This window comes from Theobroma umbraticum, unplaced genomic scaffold (genome assembly GCF_002168275.2).
Source record: "Theobroma umbraticum cultivar Fairchild unplaced genomic scaffold, ASM216827v3 scaffold_56.0, whole genome shotgun sequence".
Classification (NCBI taxonomy): domain Eukaryota; kingdom Viridiplantae; phylum Streptophyta; class Magnoliopsida; order Malvales; family Malvaceae; genus Theobroma; species Theobroma umbraticum.
Genome location: NW_018397256.1, coordinates 13,906,080 through 13,922,745, shown reverse-complemented (window position 1 = coordinate 13,922,745; position 16,666 = coordinate 13,906,080). Strand labels below are relative to the sequence as shown.

The window sequence follows — 16,666 nt, the reverse complement described above, 5'->3', positions numbered from 1 at the left end:
TAATATAATTTTTCTATAACACATTACTTCAAAAATAATAGTTAGAAAAAAATGAACATCTACATTTTACCCCCTATATAAAAATTCTTATGAAGAGTTTTATGAATGAAATATATATTATTTTTATTATTTTTTTCAAATAATAAATAGCTTACAAATTTATATTATTATTTTTATTATTTTGTTATAATTATACATTACACACTTGGAAACTTTCCTGGATGCTTTCCGTGATAGGAACGCCCTTGGGTGCTTATGCGATTGAAACGTCCCTAAGCACTTCAACGCTTAGAACACCCTAGGCACTTCCGCGCTTGGACATCCCTTCGATGCTTCTACGCTTGAAACACCTTAGATGCTTTCGCGCTTGGAACCCCCTTAGATGCTTTCGTGCTTAAAACTCCCTTAAGCACTTTTACGCTTAGAAAGCCCCTATGCTTTATGCCCTTGAAAAACATTTAGCATAATTTTGCCCCTACATGATAATTTTATTATTGAAAATAAAATTTTCATCTATAATTGAAATATTGTAATTAATAACATGTCTTGTTAGATTTACGAAGCAATTCCTTGCAATTAATAGGAACTATAGAGAAAAAAGTAAAGATATGTAGGAAACAAGGAAATGTTAAAAAAAATATTAAGAAAATTTAAAATATTAGATTCCTACTAGAAAAAAAATTCCTTAAAGTCTAACAATCAAATTCTATTTGAACAAGTTTTCTTTACAACATTATTTTATATACTTTTTATATTGTTTCTTCTTGTTTCTTTTTTTTAATATTACTTTTATAAGAGAAAAATGAAAGATTTTATTTTTTATTTTTTTATTATTTATATTGCAACATAACTTTTCGTACAAAAGGTTTTCTTTTTTTTTTACGAAACTAGCATCTTAATCAAATTTTCTTTATGTATATATTTAATAATTAATATATTTTTCTACATGCTTTGTTTGGCATAAAGATAATAAACAAACATGGGACATTATTATAAAAATATGAATAAACAAACAAAGATGAAACATTGATGTAATTTTAAAAACATAATAGTGAGTAGATAGGAATGATAATGCATAAGTAATGATAATACATGAATACTATCTGTTTGTTGTTAAGGAGTTTCACTTTTTCATTTGATCACTAAGACTTATTTTGCACCAAAGAGCTTGCTACGATCAACGTGGTAGAGCTGCTCTTGAAAAGAAAAAGAATATTGATATAGCTTCTCTTTCTAAGAAAATGTAAGTAAAAAGAACTAGCGAAGCTTCTCCTATGCCTGAAAATTGTGATGATGATGTCATCAAGGAAAGAGGTGAGAATTGCTTTTAGGAAGTAATACATGTAAAACAAGCGAATAAGTATCCATGTGCTTTTGTTGGCTATCATTGAGACCGTATTTGTAGTGAAACAGCTCCAGATAGAAGACGTTCTATCAATGTTTCTTCTCTTAGGAGTGTTCTGAACACTACTCGCAATACTTCTTCTGCAAGAGATGATTTAATACAACTCGCTATGTCTCTTATTTCCATGTGTTGTCTTTTCTAGTGATAGGTTGTAGACTTATTGCTTTTGACACTCATTTAGAAAACTTTCATGACATTCTATTCTTATTGCAAAACTTAGAGCTTTGGGAGCGAATAGATGGCTTTAGTGAGAGATCGAAAGATCGAGTTGCGAAGAAAATTAGACAACCTTTTTAATTTTGAGAATGATAGATCTTCCTCCACTCTAAACTTCTTGTTCTCGTTCTCTTGTAGACTTGTTTTCTTAGTAAACACTTACTTTGCTTTCTTCATGGTTTAATTTCTTCACTTATAAATTGAGATACTCTATTCCATATTTCACTTTTTGCAAACATGACTGTTTCACATGTATCACTGTGCAACCGAGAAGGGATTATCAACTTCACATTAAGAAGATTAATCCTTAACTTAGTATGAAGGAAAAAAACACATCCTTTTATATGAGCATTTAAAGCTGCAACCTATTTGTGAATAACAAGCTATAGTTAAGAAGTGACTAATAAAGCTGACGACCAATAGCATAATATCATTACAGCCAAATTATGAACGATAAAGCATGCAACTAAAATATGAGTGATGAAATATATAGTCAAAGAATGAGCAATAAAGCTTGCAACCTAGTGCAACAATAAAATTACAACCAAATTAAAAATGCTAAAGCTTATAGTTGAAAAATGACTTCTCTTTTACAAATATTAAATTTTGAATACATGAAATAATTAGTAGTAAAAATTATAGATATCATGGATGAGCGAGAAACGGGTTATTCTAGATCCAGTTATTTCCAACCATTATTTCTCCTATTTGCACTCTCTTATAAAATATTTTGCAAAGATCTCTACATTCAGCAAAGGAATGACTAATTGTACGGTGAAATTCACAATACCTTAGATTGAACTTTTCTTTTGTTGTTAGTGGTTGTGAAACATAAGGTAAGTTCACTTGTCCATCCTTTATCCATTCGTGGAGAAACGCTCACTCTACCTAATGAGATTGAGAATGGTGATGGAGAATCAATCTCGTAGAATCAATCTCATCTTCTTACCTTCTTCTTAGATTGTCTCTTTTAGGATGTAAAAAAAGTTGATGGTTTCTTCTTTCTCTACCTCTTCCTTGAACTGCGTTTACTGTTGGGGTATTTCTCCTCAGAAAACAACTGGCTCCCTATTGCCTAAGAATCATATTGTTGGCTCATCGTGCAACTTCAACTAAAGTGACAAAAGTAAGAAAAAGTAAGTTTTCCAAAAATGCAAAATTTGACTAGCCCTTTCCCATCATGGGAATCTTATATGTCAAACATCCTTTATTTAAAGCGTTGGATGTATTCCATGAGGTCTTTTAAATTCTGATGTTCTCTTCCCAAGTCAATAAAAGTTACTTTTCTTGGATAGAGAAGAAATTTTCCCCAAATATTTTGCACATTTGAACCCATGATTGTACAGAACCAAGAGTAAGATTGACGTAACAAGTGTAAGACTTCAATAAGAGACTTAGAGAATTCCTTTAACTTCAAATCATCGTCCAATCCCACTATTCCAAAGGTCTCCACAAACTTCATGACATGTTCTCGAGCATCACCGCTTTTGCCATTGAATTGCTTAAATATTAAACTAGTATAATCCTTGGGATATGGCTTGACAACTATGCTGGCAGAATAAGGCAACTTAAGATTAAACTCCAAAAAGTTGACTCTTATTCTTCTGATTGAGTAACTTTCAAGCTCTACTCTTGTAACAAAGCTCTGAGTAGACATTGAAGGAGTTGTTGTAGTAAGATTCAACAATAAAAGGATTAGTGGTATTGAGGAGTGACTTGGTCATGTTCTCTCCATTTCCTCCATTTTCATTCACATTGATGACCACGTTAGTGGCATTTTCATCATTATAGTTTGGCATTGATAAAGGTTGAGAAGTTGTGGTAATTGAGGATGCAAACCGAGCACTGGTCTCCATCATCCGTTTATTGTTTTCTTCCAAGACTTGCATCCTTTCTTGGGAAGCTTGGAGCATTTTCATGAGCTCCTTGACATAAGTAAAGACAAGTATTTCTTGGTTGTCTAGAGAACTTACCATATCTTCTAACAAAAATTTTTTTGATAACTTCCACTTACTGCAATCACTCCTCCCTAGTGGAATCGTTAAAAGGTAGACGGTTCTTTTGGTAGGGAGAAAGGACATGCTACAATGAGTGAATTGAAATGCACTAAAGGCAATAGATAGAAAGATTGGAGTAGTCCTTAAAGTGTAAATACTTTGATGAAAGGTGGCAAGGGATAAAAAACCGTGAAAGAAGTGACGAATTACAACGAATTTGAAAGGCTAAATAGAAAGAATGTTTGGAGGAGTCTCAAAAGAGCTTTTAAGATAATTTTTGTTGGGTTTCTAATAATTTCTCTCCTCCAACCTCCAACACTCTTATATTTATCCGGAACAAGAACACTTTTTTTTCTTAAGTGTAATTGAGAGAACACATTCAATCATGGAGAATGTGTTTGCAATAGAAAAGCACATTAAAGAACAGCTTATTGGATATGAAGCTCAATCATAAGAAAACGTGCTTATCATGGACGAACATGTCAACGAATGACTTGTGGGATATTAAGAAAATGATCATGTAATTGAGTAATGGGCATTAGTTTTGAGTAGTGAAGTAGTGACATTTGATAGTGCACCACATGTACTCTTAAGGAAGAAAATAAATGATAAAGTACATGTACTTTAAGAAAAAATTTAAAAGAAATTCTCTTAACTATCTCCAAACCTGAACCATCAAGCCAAGTTCTCTAAAACATCCCAAATGTGAAAGTAACTCATGAACCCTATCACTTTTTCTAAATTACATTCACTTTTCCATAACAATAATTGTTCCATGATTGTTCTTAGGTGTTTCCATGCTCGGAACACTCATGCCACTGGTGTGCTTAGAACGCCCCTAGGAACTTTCGCGCTGGGAACGCACCTAGACGTTTCCATGATTGAAACTCCCCTGAGCGTTTCTGCGCTTGTAACAACACCAAGCGCTTATGTACTAGAACGCCCATAATGTAATTTTTTCTGTAACACTACTTCAGAAATAATAGTTAACCAAAATTAAGCATCTACAGTAATTATTTCAATCAACTAAACCTCTTGTTTCTCAATTACCACCTCAATCTTTCTACTATCACCATGGATTGATTTACAACTTCGTCCATGCAACGCAACAACCACATCAAGAGTACTTTAGATATTCTTGAAGATCATTTCTTGTTTCATTTAACATTCCCAGTCATTATTTATTTATAAAATAATTATTCTTGACACTAACATAACAATTAACAATTCCAAGTCGTTCTCGGCACTATCAATACCAACTAAACCAAAATCCTCACATGATTAAATTTTGGCAAAAGTATACCATGCCACATGGAAGCAAAAACCATGTAAAGAAATCAAAAAAGTAAAACCTCCAACCAAAACATACTTAAGCAGAACAAATGTAGCCAAACTAAGAAATTAAAAATAGGTCAAATCCACACACAAGAAAAAAATTGATCTCACGTATTACCTCGAATGAAGACATCAAATGAATTACTATAAAGGGAATTATCATAGCAAGGCATGGTGTAGAATGGCCTTACAGCCAAAGGATAGCGATGCAGAATATAGAATTCAGTGCCGTACCTACGATAAACAGTATAATTTTAGTTCCTTCTCACAATTATACAAAATTTAAAAATTAAAATATCACATTCAGTCAAAAGAAAAGAAAAAGAAACAAAGGAGTGATGGACAAAAGTGTAAGGGACAAGAAATAAGTGAAAGTAATATATTACTTCTCCAAAACTAGCTGGCCCAATTTTCTTTCTGCTTCTGTATTTAAGTCCCCAAGAGGATCAACTTCCACACCAGCATCCTGAACAAACACACAAAAGTTTGAGAGAAGGTAAAGTACCCTCTGAGAAGATACAACCAAAACCAGCTTAAAAATGGCATGCCCATTTCATAAGATACAACGGATCTATAAATAATACTTGGTGTCCCATTAAAGCAAAACAACTTAACCAAGCTACTTTCATCTGCCTCTTAATACTCTTTTTTATGGTCATTCTAATTTATTTTTATTGTACATGTGTTTTAGGTTACCAGAATCATTTATTTCACCTATTCCCTTTGTGACATGATTACCAATAAAAAAGCAAAAAATATAGCAACATGCGACTTAAATTTAAATAACAACAGAGATTTAAGATTACCTTCAGCATCTGAACTCCTTCTTCAAATGTAAGTCGCAGGGTATTTGGCTTGTACTGCACATTTATAAATGTTAACAATAGAATATCGATTCAAATCAAAGTGATTAACATTGCTACGTTTCTATCTATTCCACTTATTTTTAACAGACTAATACAAGTATATTTATTAATTCCAAAAGATACAAACACTTAATAGCAATACAAGCATAGTAATCCTGAAAAGTGGAAAAAGACCTTCAAAGGTTCAAAGGGATACTGCCTCGCCACAGCTTCAAGTTCCTTCTCACACCTCTCATTCAAACTATCAAACATTATAACAAATAATCGGTCCACAATGTCCATCACCTGTGCATAGAGGCCCAATTGGTCATTAAAATATAAACAATCACAAAGTTTTCAGGTAGTCATGACTCAAGACAACAACCATTAATTGTACCTCAGAGTAGTGCTTCTCAATCTCCATTTCAACATCAAGACCCGTAAACTCACACAAATGCCTGTGAGTGTAGGAATCCTCAGCTCTATAAACAGCACCGATCTCGAAAACCCGATCAAAATCACCACAGATTGACATTTGCTTGTGAAGTTGAGGAGACTGGGCCAGACATGCAGGTTGCCCTTTGTAGTCAAGTTTAAAAACAGCAGAACCACCTTCACTAGAGCCTGCTATCAGTTTTGGGGTGTGGATTTCAACAAAATCCTCTGATAGCAAGAACTGCCTAAATATCTGCAGAACTTTTCAACTTGTTTGAGAAGCCATTTACAAGTTTAGCACTAAGATTCAAGTGGGAAAGGAAGCAAATAATAATAAGCTTCAACAATTAGAGACCACATAAACTATGGTGGATGAAAATCAACAATCACATAGTGAAACCACTCTCATAGTTCAACCTGAAGATCTTAACAGTTGATCGAAATGCATTTCAAAGCATATCCAGACCCATTAAATTAAAAATGTTGTAGACGCAATAGCATGCAGCAATTTTTGTAATCATACAGTATTAAAAAAGAAAATGTCATAAGATTAGCAAAGACTCAAAGACTGACATTTCCAACTTGGCTTTGGATGCGGAAAATCCCTTGATTAGCAGGGGTTCGAATATCAATAACTCTGAAGTTCAAACGTGTATCCTGATTGACACGAGGAAGTTGCTCTCCAGCCTGCAGTAGAAAAAATGATAATATGGTTGAGAATATTACAATGTATATAAAATATATTGCATACCAAAATAAAAAGGCGTGAATGCAAAGGGTATATAACATACTTGCAAAGCATTTTCAATTTCAACATCACTTCGAGCAGCATCCTCAATATTAATGGGTAAGTTAGGCATGGCTTTATTCACACAATATAATTTTCTAACTTGAATTTCGACCTGAAACAATTAAAAAAGAGGTGACTGATGGATACTTGATATTATTGAAAAAAAAAAGAAAGCAAGGCTTTATTACTATAGAAGAAGGTACTACTACTACCTGCTGGGTGGTTCCCTTGATGGGATTCCCAGGGACAGATACCACACCGATTACGTCTACGATGGACTCTCGGTTAAGTCCAGCTACAAACTTCACCATTTGTCGACTCACTCCCATTGATTGCGTAGCAGCCAAGCACTGGACAGTGAATCCCTTCTTCCTGACGACCAGGAAGGCCATATTTTTCCCCACCGGTCGTATTGTGTGGGCTCGCCCCCGTATTAGCACCTCCTTGTCCTTCAACTCCTGGGTAAGGGCTCCAACTTGAGTCCTAACCACTGATGCAACGGCTCGGCTCCAATTGCCAGCATCGGCTTGGGAGCAGGACTTGAGCTCGGGGAGAGGGACGTCGCCATAGTTGGAGGAATGGAGGTCCTCCTCGTCAACGGAGAGGGAAGAAGCCGAGGAGGCCAGGGAAGCAGCTTCCTGTCGGCGACGCAACTTCTCAAGCTTAGCAGCTTCCTTTTTGGCAGCTTTCTTGCTCAAGTTGGGCTCTTCCGCTTCGGATGACATGATGATGATAGAGAAAAGAAGCTGGGCGGTGGTGGGGATGGCGGAGCAGACGGCAGAGTTAGAGAGAGGGAAGGATGAGGAAGAGAGGGGAGAAAAGAAAGATTTTATATGGTTAGGGTTGTAAATTAGATTAGTCAGCAGGGGCCATTTAGTCCTAAAAATGCTAATCCGTCGAGGAGTAAGCTTTCTCTGAAAGGCGATTAAAAAATGAATTTAACATTTGAAATTCGTTAATTATCCAATCAAAGAAATGATAAGATACCCAGTTTTAAAAATAAAAATGATTAAAAGAAACTGGGGGCTTTCAAGTGGGTTACGTCTTTTCCTTTTTTAATTAAGAAATAAAAAATCTCAAGTTCCAATTTATTTTTATAGAATTTGAATAAAACCTAACAAAAACCCAGAAGGAAATGTTAAGTAGAATGTCCTAGCAGGAGCGGTCACTTGCCCCGCCTGGATCACACTCATGAGGACCCAATTCAAAGAAAATAATCAGCACGCAGAAATAGCTATTGATACAAATACCATGCACCACTGAACATCTGCTCATAAACATAAATGAAAAATAACAAGTTTACCCAATTGAGAACCTGCATTTAAACAATCAAAGAGTAACAGATATGCCAGGCCCCATATATATAGCTACACAGGGTAACCACATCAATGATCCCCTTCACTACTACAACTACAACACCACTAGTCCAAGTACAGTTGACACCAAAATCCAGAAACCACCAGTCTCAATAGTTACCTTCTCCTATCTCCAACTTAAAGGGACAAAAAAAAAAGTAAAAATACTGATACATACATGAACTTATATGTAAATTCTTACTGCTCCTGTTTTTCCTTTCCATTTTCATTTATATCCTCTTTTCCTTTATCTTCTGTTCTTCACTCTCCTATTCTGGATCAGTCGATTGTCATTGGTTGAGTCATGCAACACCTGAAGCGGGCCTTACGAACAGTTGTCATTATCTCATTTTCAGCATTCTCAAGCATCTTCACAATCTCAGTGAAGGGAGGACGAACTTCTGGGTTAGTGTCCCAGCAACGTGTCATGATCTCACTCAGCACAGGGAGACAATCATTTGGAATGACCGGCCTTACACCCTTGTTCACCACCGCAAATGCTGCCTGCACCGCAGTCATGTTCTGGAAGGGAAGTAAGCCAGTGATAAGCTCCCAAAGTACAATTCCAAAACTATACACATCTACTTTTTGCGTGTAGGGCCGATGTTGTATCATCTCTCTGAAACAGCAAACACAAGCACGGAATCACAACCAACAGTATTTCTAACATAAAATAAGAACAAAACCAAACAATACACTTAACAGATAGACAATATGGATACCAAAGTCAAATGGTCAGCATATTAATGCAGTTTCACGGAGAAGAAAATTCAGTGACAACTAATGATAAACTAAATGCCAAAACAAGTGCACCAGTGAGCACCACCATGTCGTTATACGTATGATGCAAATCAGTTTCCAATACTCCATTTGAAACAGGAAAACAATTCTACTAGAAACATTCAAGAAACATGGCAAGCAGAGAGTCACAAGTTGCACTGATGCAATGCTCTCAACTAGTTTCTCTAACAGTAGGGAACCACTATAGCAGTGCATACTAAGTCACGCACACAACGAAGAGGAATAACAAATAAACAATTTCATGCCTCAACCTGTTCTATTGACTATGGCTGCTAAATATACACCAATAAATCATGTCTGCACCTCAATCCTCCGAAAATTAGGCTCATAACTACACATGGATATTGACACAGCACAGAACATGAGCAATGCTCAAGAATTCCTCCACAAAAATCACCCTATCAGGACAAAATAATTTCAGACAAGCCATTAAGGCTTTCAATACACTATTAATTGAAGCAGTAAATTAATTGATCCCTTAAGGTAACCACAGGAATGGATTAACTCATGGTAAAATGCATCAAATGTCAAAGCTACCATGTCAAAAAGATTGATCCACCATAATTAGAGTCATTAGACAATTATTAAGATCAGAAAAACAATTGTGCAATATGAACACGAGTAAGCCTCTAGCTTCCTACAGATGGCAAACAGTACAACTTTAAGACACTTCGAATTTGATAGGAGCCACGTATCTTATATATGGTAGAACGTATCTTGACATGGCATTCTGCCTTATCAGATATAGTTATATCAACTGATAGATACACTTCTTGACTTCACATCAAAGCTGAATTCTGAAACCGATATTATTCATTCAAAACAACTACTTCAAACCAGTCAGAATTTAACCTCCTGCAAAGGTGTCAACAAAATTTCCCACCCTCCGCAACCAACAAGACCAAAGCAAATAGAAAAAATAATTCATAGTGAAATCTTAACATTGAAATACAACAATCATTTGACGAATCCTAGAAATGTAGTGCACATCAATTTACTTAAAAGGACCAAAAATATTATGGGTAACAATCCATGATACTTATTTTCAAAAAAAAAAAAAAACAATCCATGCTACTTTCTCATCTTCCCTAATTCAGGTTTTCACTCCATCCATATATCTAATGAACGCAAATAAAATATTTCCAATTAAGAGGGCCGCATAATCTTTTGTTAAAATTTTCATTAATTCTTCCACCACCCTACACCTACCATTTCCATTCTCAAAGATTCTATGGATACACTTTTTTTTTATTGCTAATTTCTATGGATACACATTTAATTGGGAAAACAACAACAATTTTGCTTGAAACTAATCCTCAACAGTTTCCAATCTTTCATAAGAGTGTTTTTGGAGGGATTTGATATTGCGGAAGGATTTTAAATTCTAAAAATTAAATCACATCATGTGGGTAAAAGATCGCAGAATTTTGGATAACCACATACCTGCTTCAAAACAAAGCCTTTTTTTTTTTTAACATTAAATTTCATTCAAGGTAAAATGGAAGTGCCCAAAAACACGAGCAAATCCATATCTGTACACAATCAGAATGTCTGCAAGAACCGTACAGGTTAGCAAAGCTTCAAAACAAAGCCTAAAGAGGTGTTATTTCAAATTATATTCTTCCTTCAACTAAAAAGCAAAATACTAAAACAAAGAAAAAGGAAAGAGAAACTCTCATATACTCAAGCTTTGTCGCCAAAAGTCAATTTTTTGTCAGCAATCTCATTGTTACCACAGCAAGTGATATCTTCTCCAACTCCTATCGACTCCAACAAGACCAAATTTTATGGTTTTCACTCTCCTCCCCCTACTCTACAGAGATCCCATCCTACACTCCACTTCTGGTGAGATTTCTTCCCTTCTTATGCTTCAAGATGCCATTTCCACTGCCAGTAAAGAACTAGTAATGGTAGCCACCTTTTTCTTCTTGTTCTACTCAATTATCTCACTGGTCATGCTTCAAGATTGGTCCTCTTTCAGCACAATTTTGAAAAAGAGAAAAAACTCAGTATATTTGAAGCTATCGGGAGGATGATTTGTTGATGGCCAAATGGCAAGTTTCTGTTTATATCATATAACCCAGGAACAATATTTCAATTTGTGGAATACTAAACTAAACCACACATTTTCAATTCTATCATTTTCAATTGCTGCATTTTGGATTGCCTCATTTTAAAATGCTGTAGAAATTGTCAAATACTCTATCCGAAGATAACCTAAGAAACTATTCTCAGTTTAAACCTAGGAAATTTCTTGGTAACACATACTTGCATGCAATCTCCCTATTTGTGCATGCTGCAGAGTAGGTCATCACTAAGTGCATTGAATAACTTGTTCATCTTCCTCTTTGTAGCCCCTTGCTTCAACACAACTTAGGCCATTATTAAGTACATTGATTCACCTTTTTGTCTTCCACCCTGTAATGCCTTGCCTCAACTTAATGTGACAAAATAGTAACCTCCCCTAATTAAAACAATAATGAAACCTCCCAACCATGAATAGACCTCTATATGCTATAAATTAATAACGTCATAGCATAAAAAAGCAAAAACTTGAAAAGCTACATCTGTCTTGCATGGCAAAGCAGAATCGTCTGATTGTAAAGCAGAAACATAAGACACCCGGAAACGCACTCACTTTGGCCATCCAGCCTTCATTATAAATTAAACTAAAAACAAAACACAACTCTTAACCCATCTGTTTCTCTGCATCACAATTATACAATGTGTAAAGGCTGCAAACAACATTAAAGTAGATAAGAGGGAAAACACATAGCCTAGGACAGGGCTTGAAAAAAATGAGTGAGAGATCTTTTGGCCCTCATGAACTGGTTTGTTCCTATGCATGGGACAGGAAAATTCCAATGCTTGGCAATTAGCCTCTTTGGAACAGAACCATATTAAATTTAGAGAGACAAGACACATATACAAACTGTCTATCAGTGCAACCTCAGTGCTGTACAATAAAATATTGCAAACAACAACCTATGAACTCAAAATAATCTCCAGGGAGATTTTGCAACTCCTCTCTTGCTCTGACGCAGCCAATATGGTATAGGTGGCGTTGCCAACAACTAGTCAGTGAGCCATATGAAAGCCTACTTCAAGGACTGGACACTATTCTAAATAGATAGTTATATAGTTATATAGTTTTATTAATTTAGAAACAAATTAATGGGTATGTATGACAGCATTCCGGAGAGTAAGGCACAAATGCATCAAATAACTTTGAATACACCAAAAGTAAGTAGGAATATAATGCGTGAAAGAATACTATATTCCTATGGAAACATGTGGCTTTAAAATGCACCCAAACATGAATAGGAACCACATCTCAGGACAGAAGACCCATTCTCTCACCTACCATAGCTAAAACAAACCAAGCATCCACAAATATGGAGAAAGGACATGATTTACAGAAAATAGTGGTATTAGATGAAAACAAACTATGAACAACCTCCGTTTGCTTGCAAACACAACATCAACCTCGCATATTACAATCCTATCACATTCAAATCTCAAAGTTTTAAAATTGAGTAACTATACTTTATTTTTAAGGACCTAAATTGATACATGCTTGATAGGTACTTTATTTATCTAATAACTACTAGATAGTAGCTACGTCTATTATTTTTCTTCAAAAAGAAGCATAATTCATTTTAAGCTGCAAGACATCCAGATCCCCAAAATTCACACTACTGTTAGAGAGAGAGAGGGTGAGGCATCAAAAAATTAATCGTTTAAGATGATAAATGCACATTCCCCAGTAACCTACCCCAAACACTTCTAGATAGACAACAATTATGTAAAATTATTTAAACCTCAAAATGTTCCAGCCAAAAACAGAGAACTCAAATATTCTAAATCAAATCACAGTCATGAAGGCAGCGCTTTACTTCAAATTATCAAACAAAAGCATCAGCCATTTTAGAAGGTAGCTGCTAGTCAGCACGAAGGGGGTTAGAGAATAGCATAATCATATTCAGAATTCAGATAAAGAGGTAGAACAGTTTTACAATTTAGTTCACATTTTTAAAACAAAAACTAAAAGAATATATAAACTAAAAGCTCAGAAGATGGAAACAGAAAATGGCAGAACCTTACTCCGCAGGAGTTACCCCTTAACATAACTCACAACAGAAGAATATAAAGACAATCTACAAACAGATGAAGTTAATTAAACAAAGGAGTATGAAATCTAATCCGGAAGGTATGCACAACCTTAAGGTTTTTCTTTTAAGAAAAAAGCTGGAGAGTTCATGCCAACTAGCAAGAATCATCTAAAAAAGATGAAAAAAACTGTCATATTGTAACAGGGAAGAAACTGTAACATATAATAGTCTAAAGACTTACGGAGCCATCCAACGGTATGTCCCTGTCTCTGGTGTCATACCCTCAGTCTGCACCTCAATACGTGCAACACCAAAATCTGCAATCTTTATTGATTTATCAGCGGCTATTAGAAGGTTATCAGACTTCAAATCCCTGTGAATAAACCCAAGCCCATGAACATAGGCCATCCCTCTTGCAACATCCAATGCCTGCTTAACTGCCAATTTCAATGGCACGGCACGATTCTGCCTCCTTGTTAGAAACTGTCGAACTGAGCCTCCCTTTGCATACTCTGTCACAATGCACCATACCATTGGCTTACGACATGCCCCAATAAATCGCACAATATTTGGATGCTTCAGTGTTGCAAGCATCATAACTTCCTGCTGAAACTGCTGCTCCATAACTTGTGCCTTCTCTGGGCTATTCTCTGGCCTTTCCAATATCTTAATCGCAACATCCTCACCATTATATGTACCTCTGTATAACTTCCCAAAAGCTCCTTGAGCAAAAGCTGTACCCATATTAAGTTTTCTTAAATCAATAGTCCACTCATCATAATTCTCCAAACCCTCAGTTGGATACCTACTATCCATCAATGCTTGTGCTAATGCATCATCATTAAGTGCATGGCCAACCTTACCAGGACGAAACACACTCTGACCCACAGAGACAGAGTAATTGTGGCGGTTCACAGGCTTTAGACCAGGGTGGCTTAAAATGTGGGTTAGAGAATCATTAGAGCCCACACTACTGTTTTCAACTGACATGGACACAGACCCACCAGCATTACTTGTCTGTAAACTGTCGATAGACATGTTTGTGCCCTCACCAAGTTTTTGGTAAAACCCTTGAGTAAAATCAAAGTAATTGTTATCATTGTTGTTGGTTCCTCCCATAAGTCCAGTAAATTTAGGCCCCTCGACCATTTTCCCAATCATGAATGAAACTCCAAAAGTTAAACTCAGGATAAGCAGTTCTCCTTAGCCCAAACTCTTGACACTCATTTGATGGTGCAATCTCTTTAGTATATGTCCTAAAACCAACAAAAATGAAAGCTTGTGAGTTACAACCTGACAGTAAGTGCTAAAGATTATAGGCAAGCACTTCTTGGGTTTTAGAACGTCACTTGTGCTTAATTTATTGGGTAAAGGAATTCAAGAGAAAGACAGAAATCAAGAAGTGCCAGATAAAGTGTCCCTCAGCAAGCAAAGGGAGGTAAGTGGATGTCCGTAAATGCAGAGAGAGAAGTAATTTTACAGGGAGAAGATAATTTGGGAAGCAGTGTCCAAATATCCAGGTCCTTGCATTTTTCTTTATATATATATAACGGATTTTCAAAAGGTGAAAATAGCTAGCTTTTGTTTCCAGTTTTGAAACGATTGTTCATATGTTTGCTCTTAAAAGAACCGAATGAAGAAATAAGACAAACCTTAATCAGGTTACGGGAAGTGAAAAGCTATGGAGGTGCTCGCAAACCCTAGAAACGCAATTATTTCGATCCCAGATTGTTTAAGCTGAATCGGAAGCCGTAAGCCAAAATATTCGTTCAAGAAACAGTCAAACCCTCAAAGCTTCAGTGTTAGCTGAGATTGAAATGCAGAAAATGCAAAGCACTAGACTTTTAGATAAAAATTCTATTTCCATACGTACAAAAACAAAGGTTCGAATTTTAACTTGGAAATGTAAAAAAAAAAAATGCCCTAAAGCCCCTATGTCCTTAGAACAACTTTACAGAGTGAAGCAGAACAAAAACGATTCAGCTACAAATATTCGACCAACAAAACACAAATTGAAAATAAAAAATCTTAATTTTTCATTTTTCATTTCAAGTTCCAAATCTTTCCCAATCAAAACATACCAATTTCTTTTAAAGGAAAAAAATAATTAAAGAATAACAAATTCCATCATAAATCAACCAACTTCAAGCATAGATCAGATTATCAAAACACGCTGAAAATCAAAGGAAGCGTAGAAAACTGCAGAAAAGCAGCAAAAACTTTAGCCTGAGAAGTGATCAAGAGAGCGGATTCAGAGGGGGAAAATATATCGAATGCATACCTGAGATATATTACAAGGACAAGAAGTGGACGAAATTTGGATAAAGACTGATCGAGATACTTAATGAAAAATTCATCGAATGCGTCCCGCAAAAAGGAGAAGACCTTCCAAAAAGGAGAAGAAGACGAGCAAAAGATTTAGAAATAAGAAAGAAGAGCGGAAGAGAGAGACGGAAAAAAAATAACACCAACAAGAAGGAAGAGGAGGAAGAGGAAGAAGAGAGGAGCAGTCTACGCTTCTCATTTACTGGCAAAGCCTCGTTTTTATTGTGACCAGACCCAGTACCACTCGCTACTATTCTGCACTTTTTCACTCGCTCTATTTCCTATACACGTGTCGACAAAGTTTGGCTTGCTTTGCTTTTTCGAGGCCCTCCATCCCGTAATAGCGCGCGTGTGATCCCTTCACTTTCCTTGTTCTTTTTCATTAAAAAATTTTTTCCAATTATTTTATCAACAGTGTAGGACACATCTACGCCTTTAATAAGACTTGTCCATATATAATTTTTTAATTATAATTACTTTAGTAAAGTATTTGGTTCATTCTAAACACATTTCCCATCAGTTGCTAAATCAAATCCTTGGACATTTACCAGCTCAGAGTAGCCTGTTTCAACGAGTCTTAACATCACAAATTACAATCACCATGAATTGGTGTGCTCTAGTACTAGCACTGCTGCCCGAGCTTATTTACAATAACAATCATCCTTTTTTCACAATCATTCAAACACTTTAAAACTCGGCACTCTGTGTACCGCATAGTCCTATGATTTCCCTAATAACCAGTATTGGTATGCCAAAACAAGTGGTGACAAAAGAAACAACAAACGGAGAAAAACCACCATATTTCTTATTTACAGGAGCTTTTATATCCCCTACAACGCTATATTCCAGGGATTTCCCAAGGATCTGCACCTTCACAACCTCTTATGAAGTCTCTACCCATGAATGTTTCTGAAGCAAGTTAACCTGAAAGCTGTTGTACGGAGGACGTAACTCCTCGTTCAACAGTTGCTGGAACTGACGGTTCTGATAAGGCTAACACAGATGAGAGCCGGGATAATATTGTCTGCTCTGAATAGTCTTGCAGTTAAG

The 16,666-nt window shown here is 35.8% G+C and overlaps 2 protein-coding genes across 3 annotated transcripts in view; both read right to left on the bottom strand.

The window, feature by feature from the left end:
• Positions 1-7,901, bottom strand: part of LOC110411643 (Class II aminoacyl-tRNA and biotin synthetases superfamily protein) — a 10,145-nt gene extending 2,244 nt beyond the window's left edge. Inside the window, exons 1-8 of the mRNA XM_021421892.2 lie at positions 7,236-7,901; positions 7,025-7,135; positions 6,807-6,920; positions 6,196-6,486; positions 5,994-6,104; positions 5,760-5,813; positions 5,340-5,419; positions 5,072-5,187 (exon numbers count right to left, since the gene is read on the bottom strand). Of these exons, the coding sequence (XP_021277567.1) occupies positions 5,072-5,187; positions 5,340-5,419; positions 5,760-5,813; positions 5,994-6,104; positions 6,196-6,486; positions 6,807-6,920; positions 7,025-7,135; positions 7,236-7,748 (1,390 nt within the window). The 5' untranslated portion in view covers positions 7,749-7,901. The remainder of the gene's footprint in view (positions 1-5,071; positions 5,188-5,339; positions 5,420-5,759; positions 5,814-5,993; positions 6,105-6,195; positions 6,487-6,806; positions 6,921-7,024; positions 7,136-7,235) is intronic.
• A 369-nt stretch (positions 7,902-8,270) lies between these two features.
• Positions 8,271-15,820, bottom strand: LOC110411644 (Protein kinase superfamily protein). Of its 2 annotated transcripts, XM_021421893.2 has the most exons (4): positions 15,573-15,820; positions 14,944-15,097; positions 13,533-14,547; positions 8,271-8,997 (listed from the first exon to the last, which is right to left on the bottom strand). In XM_021421893.2, the coding sequence occupies exons 3-4, from the start codon at positions 14,450-14,452 to the stop codon at positions 8,658-8,660; spliced, it is 1,260 nt and encodes a 419-aa protein (XP_021277568.1). In that variant the 5' UTR covers positions 14,453-14,547; positions 14,944-15,097; positions 15,573-15,820; the 3' UTR covers positions 8,271-8,657. The 2 variants fall into 2 exon arrangements, with proteins under 2 accessions (XP_021277568.1, XP_021277569.1); XM_021421894.2 differs by lacking the exon at positions 14,944-15,097.
• Between the last annotated feature and the right edge of the window lie 846 nt (positions 15,821-16,666).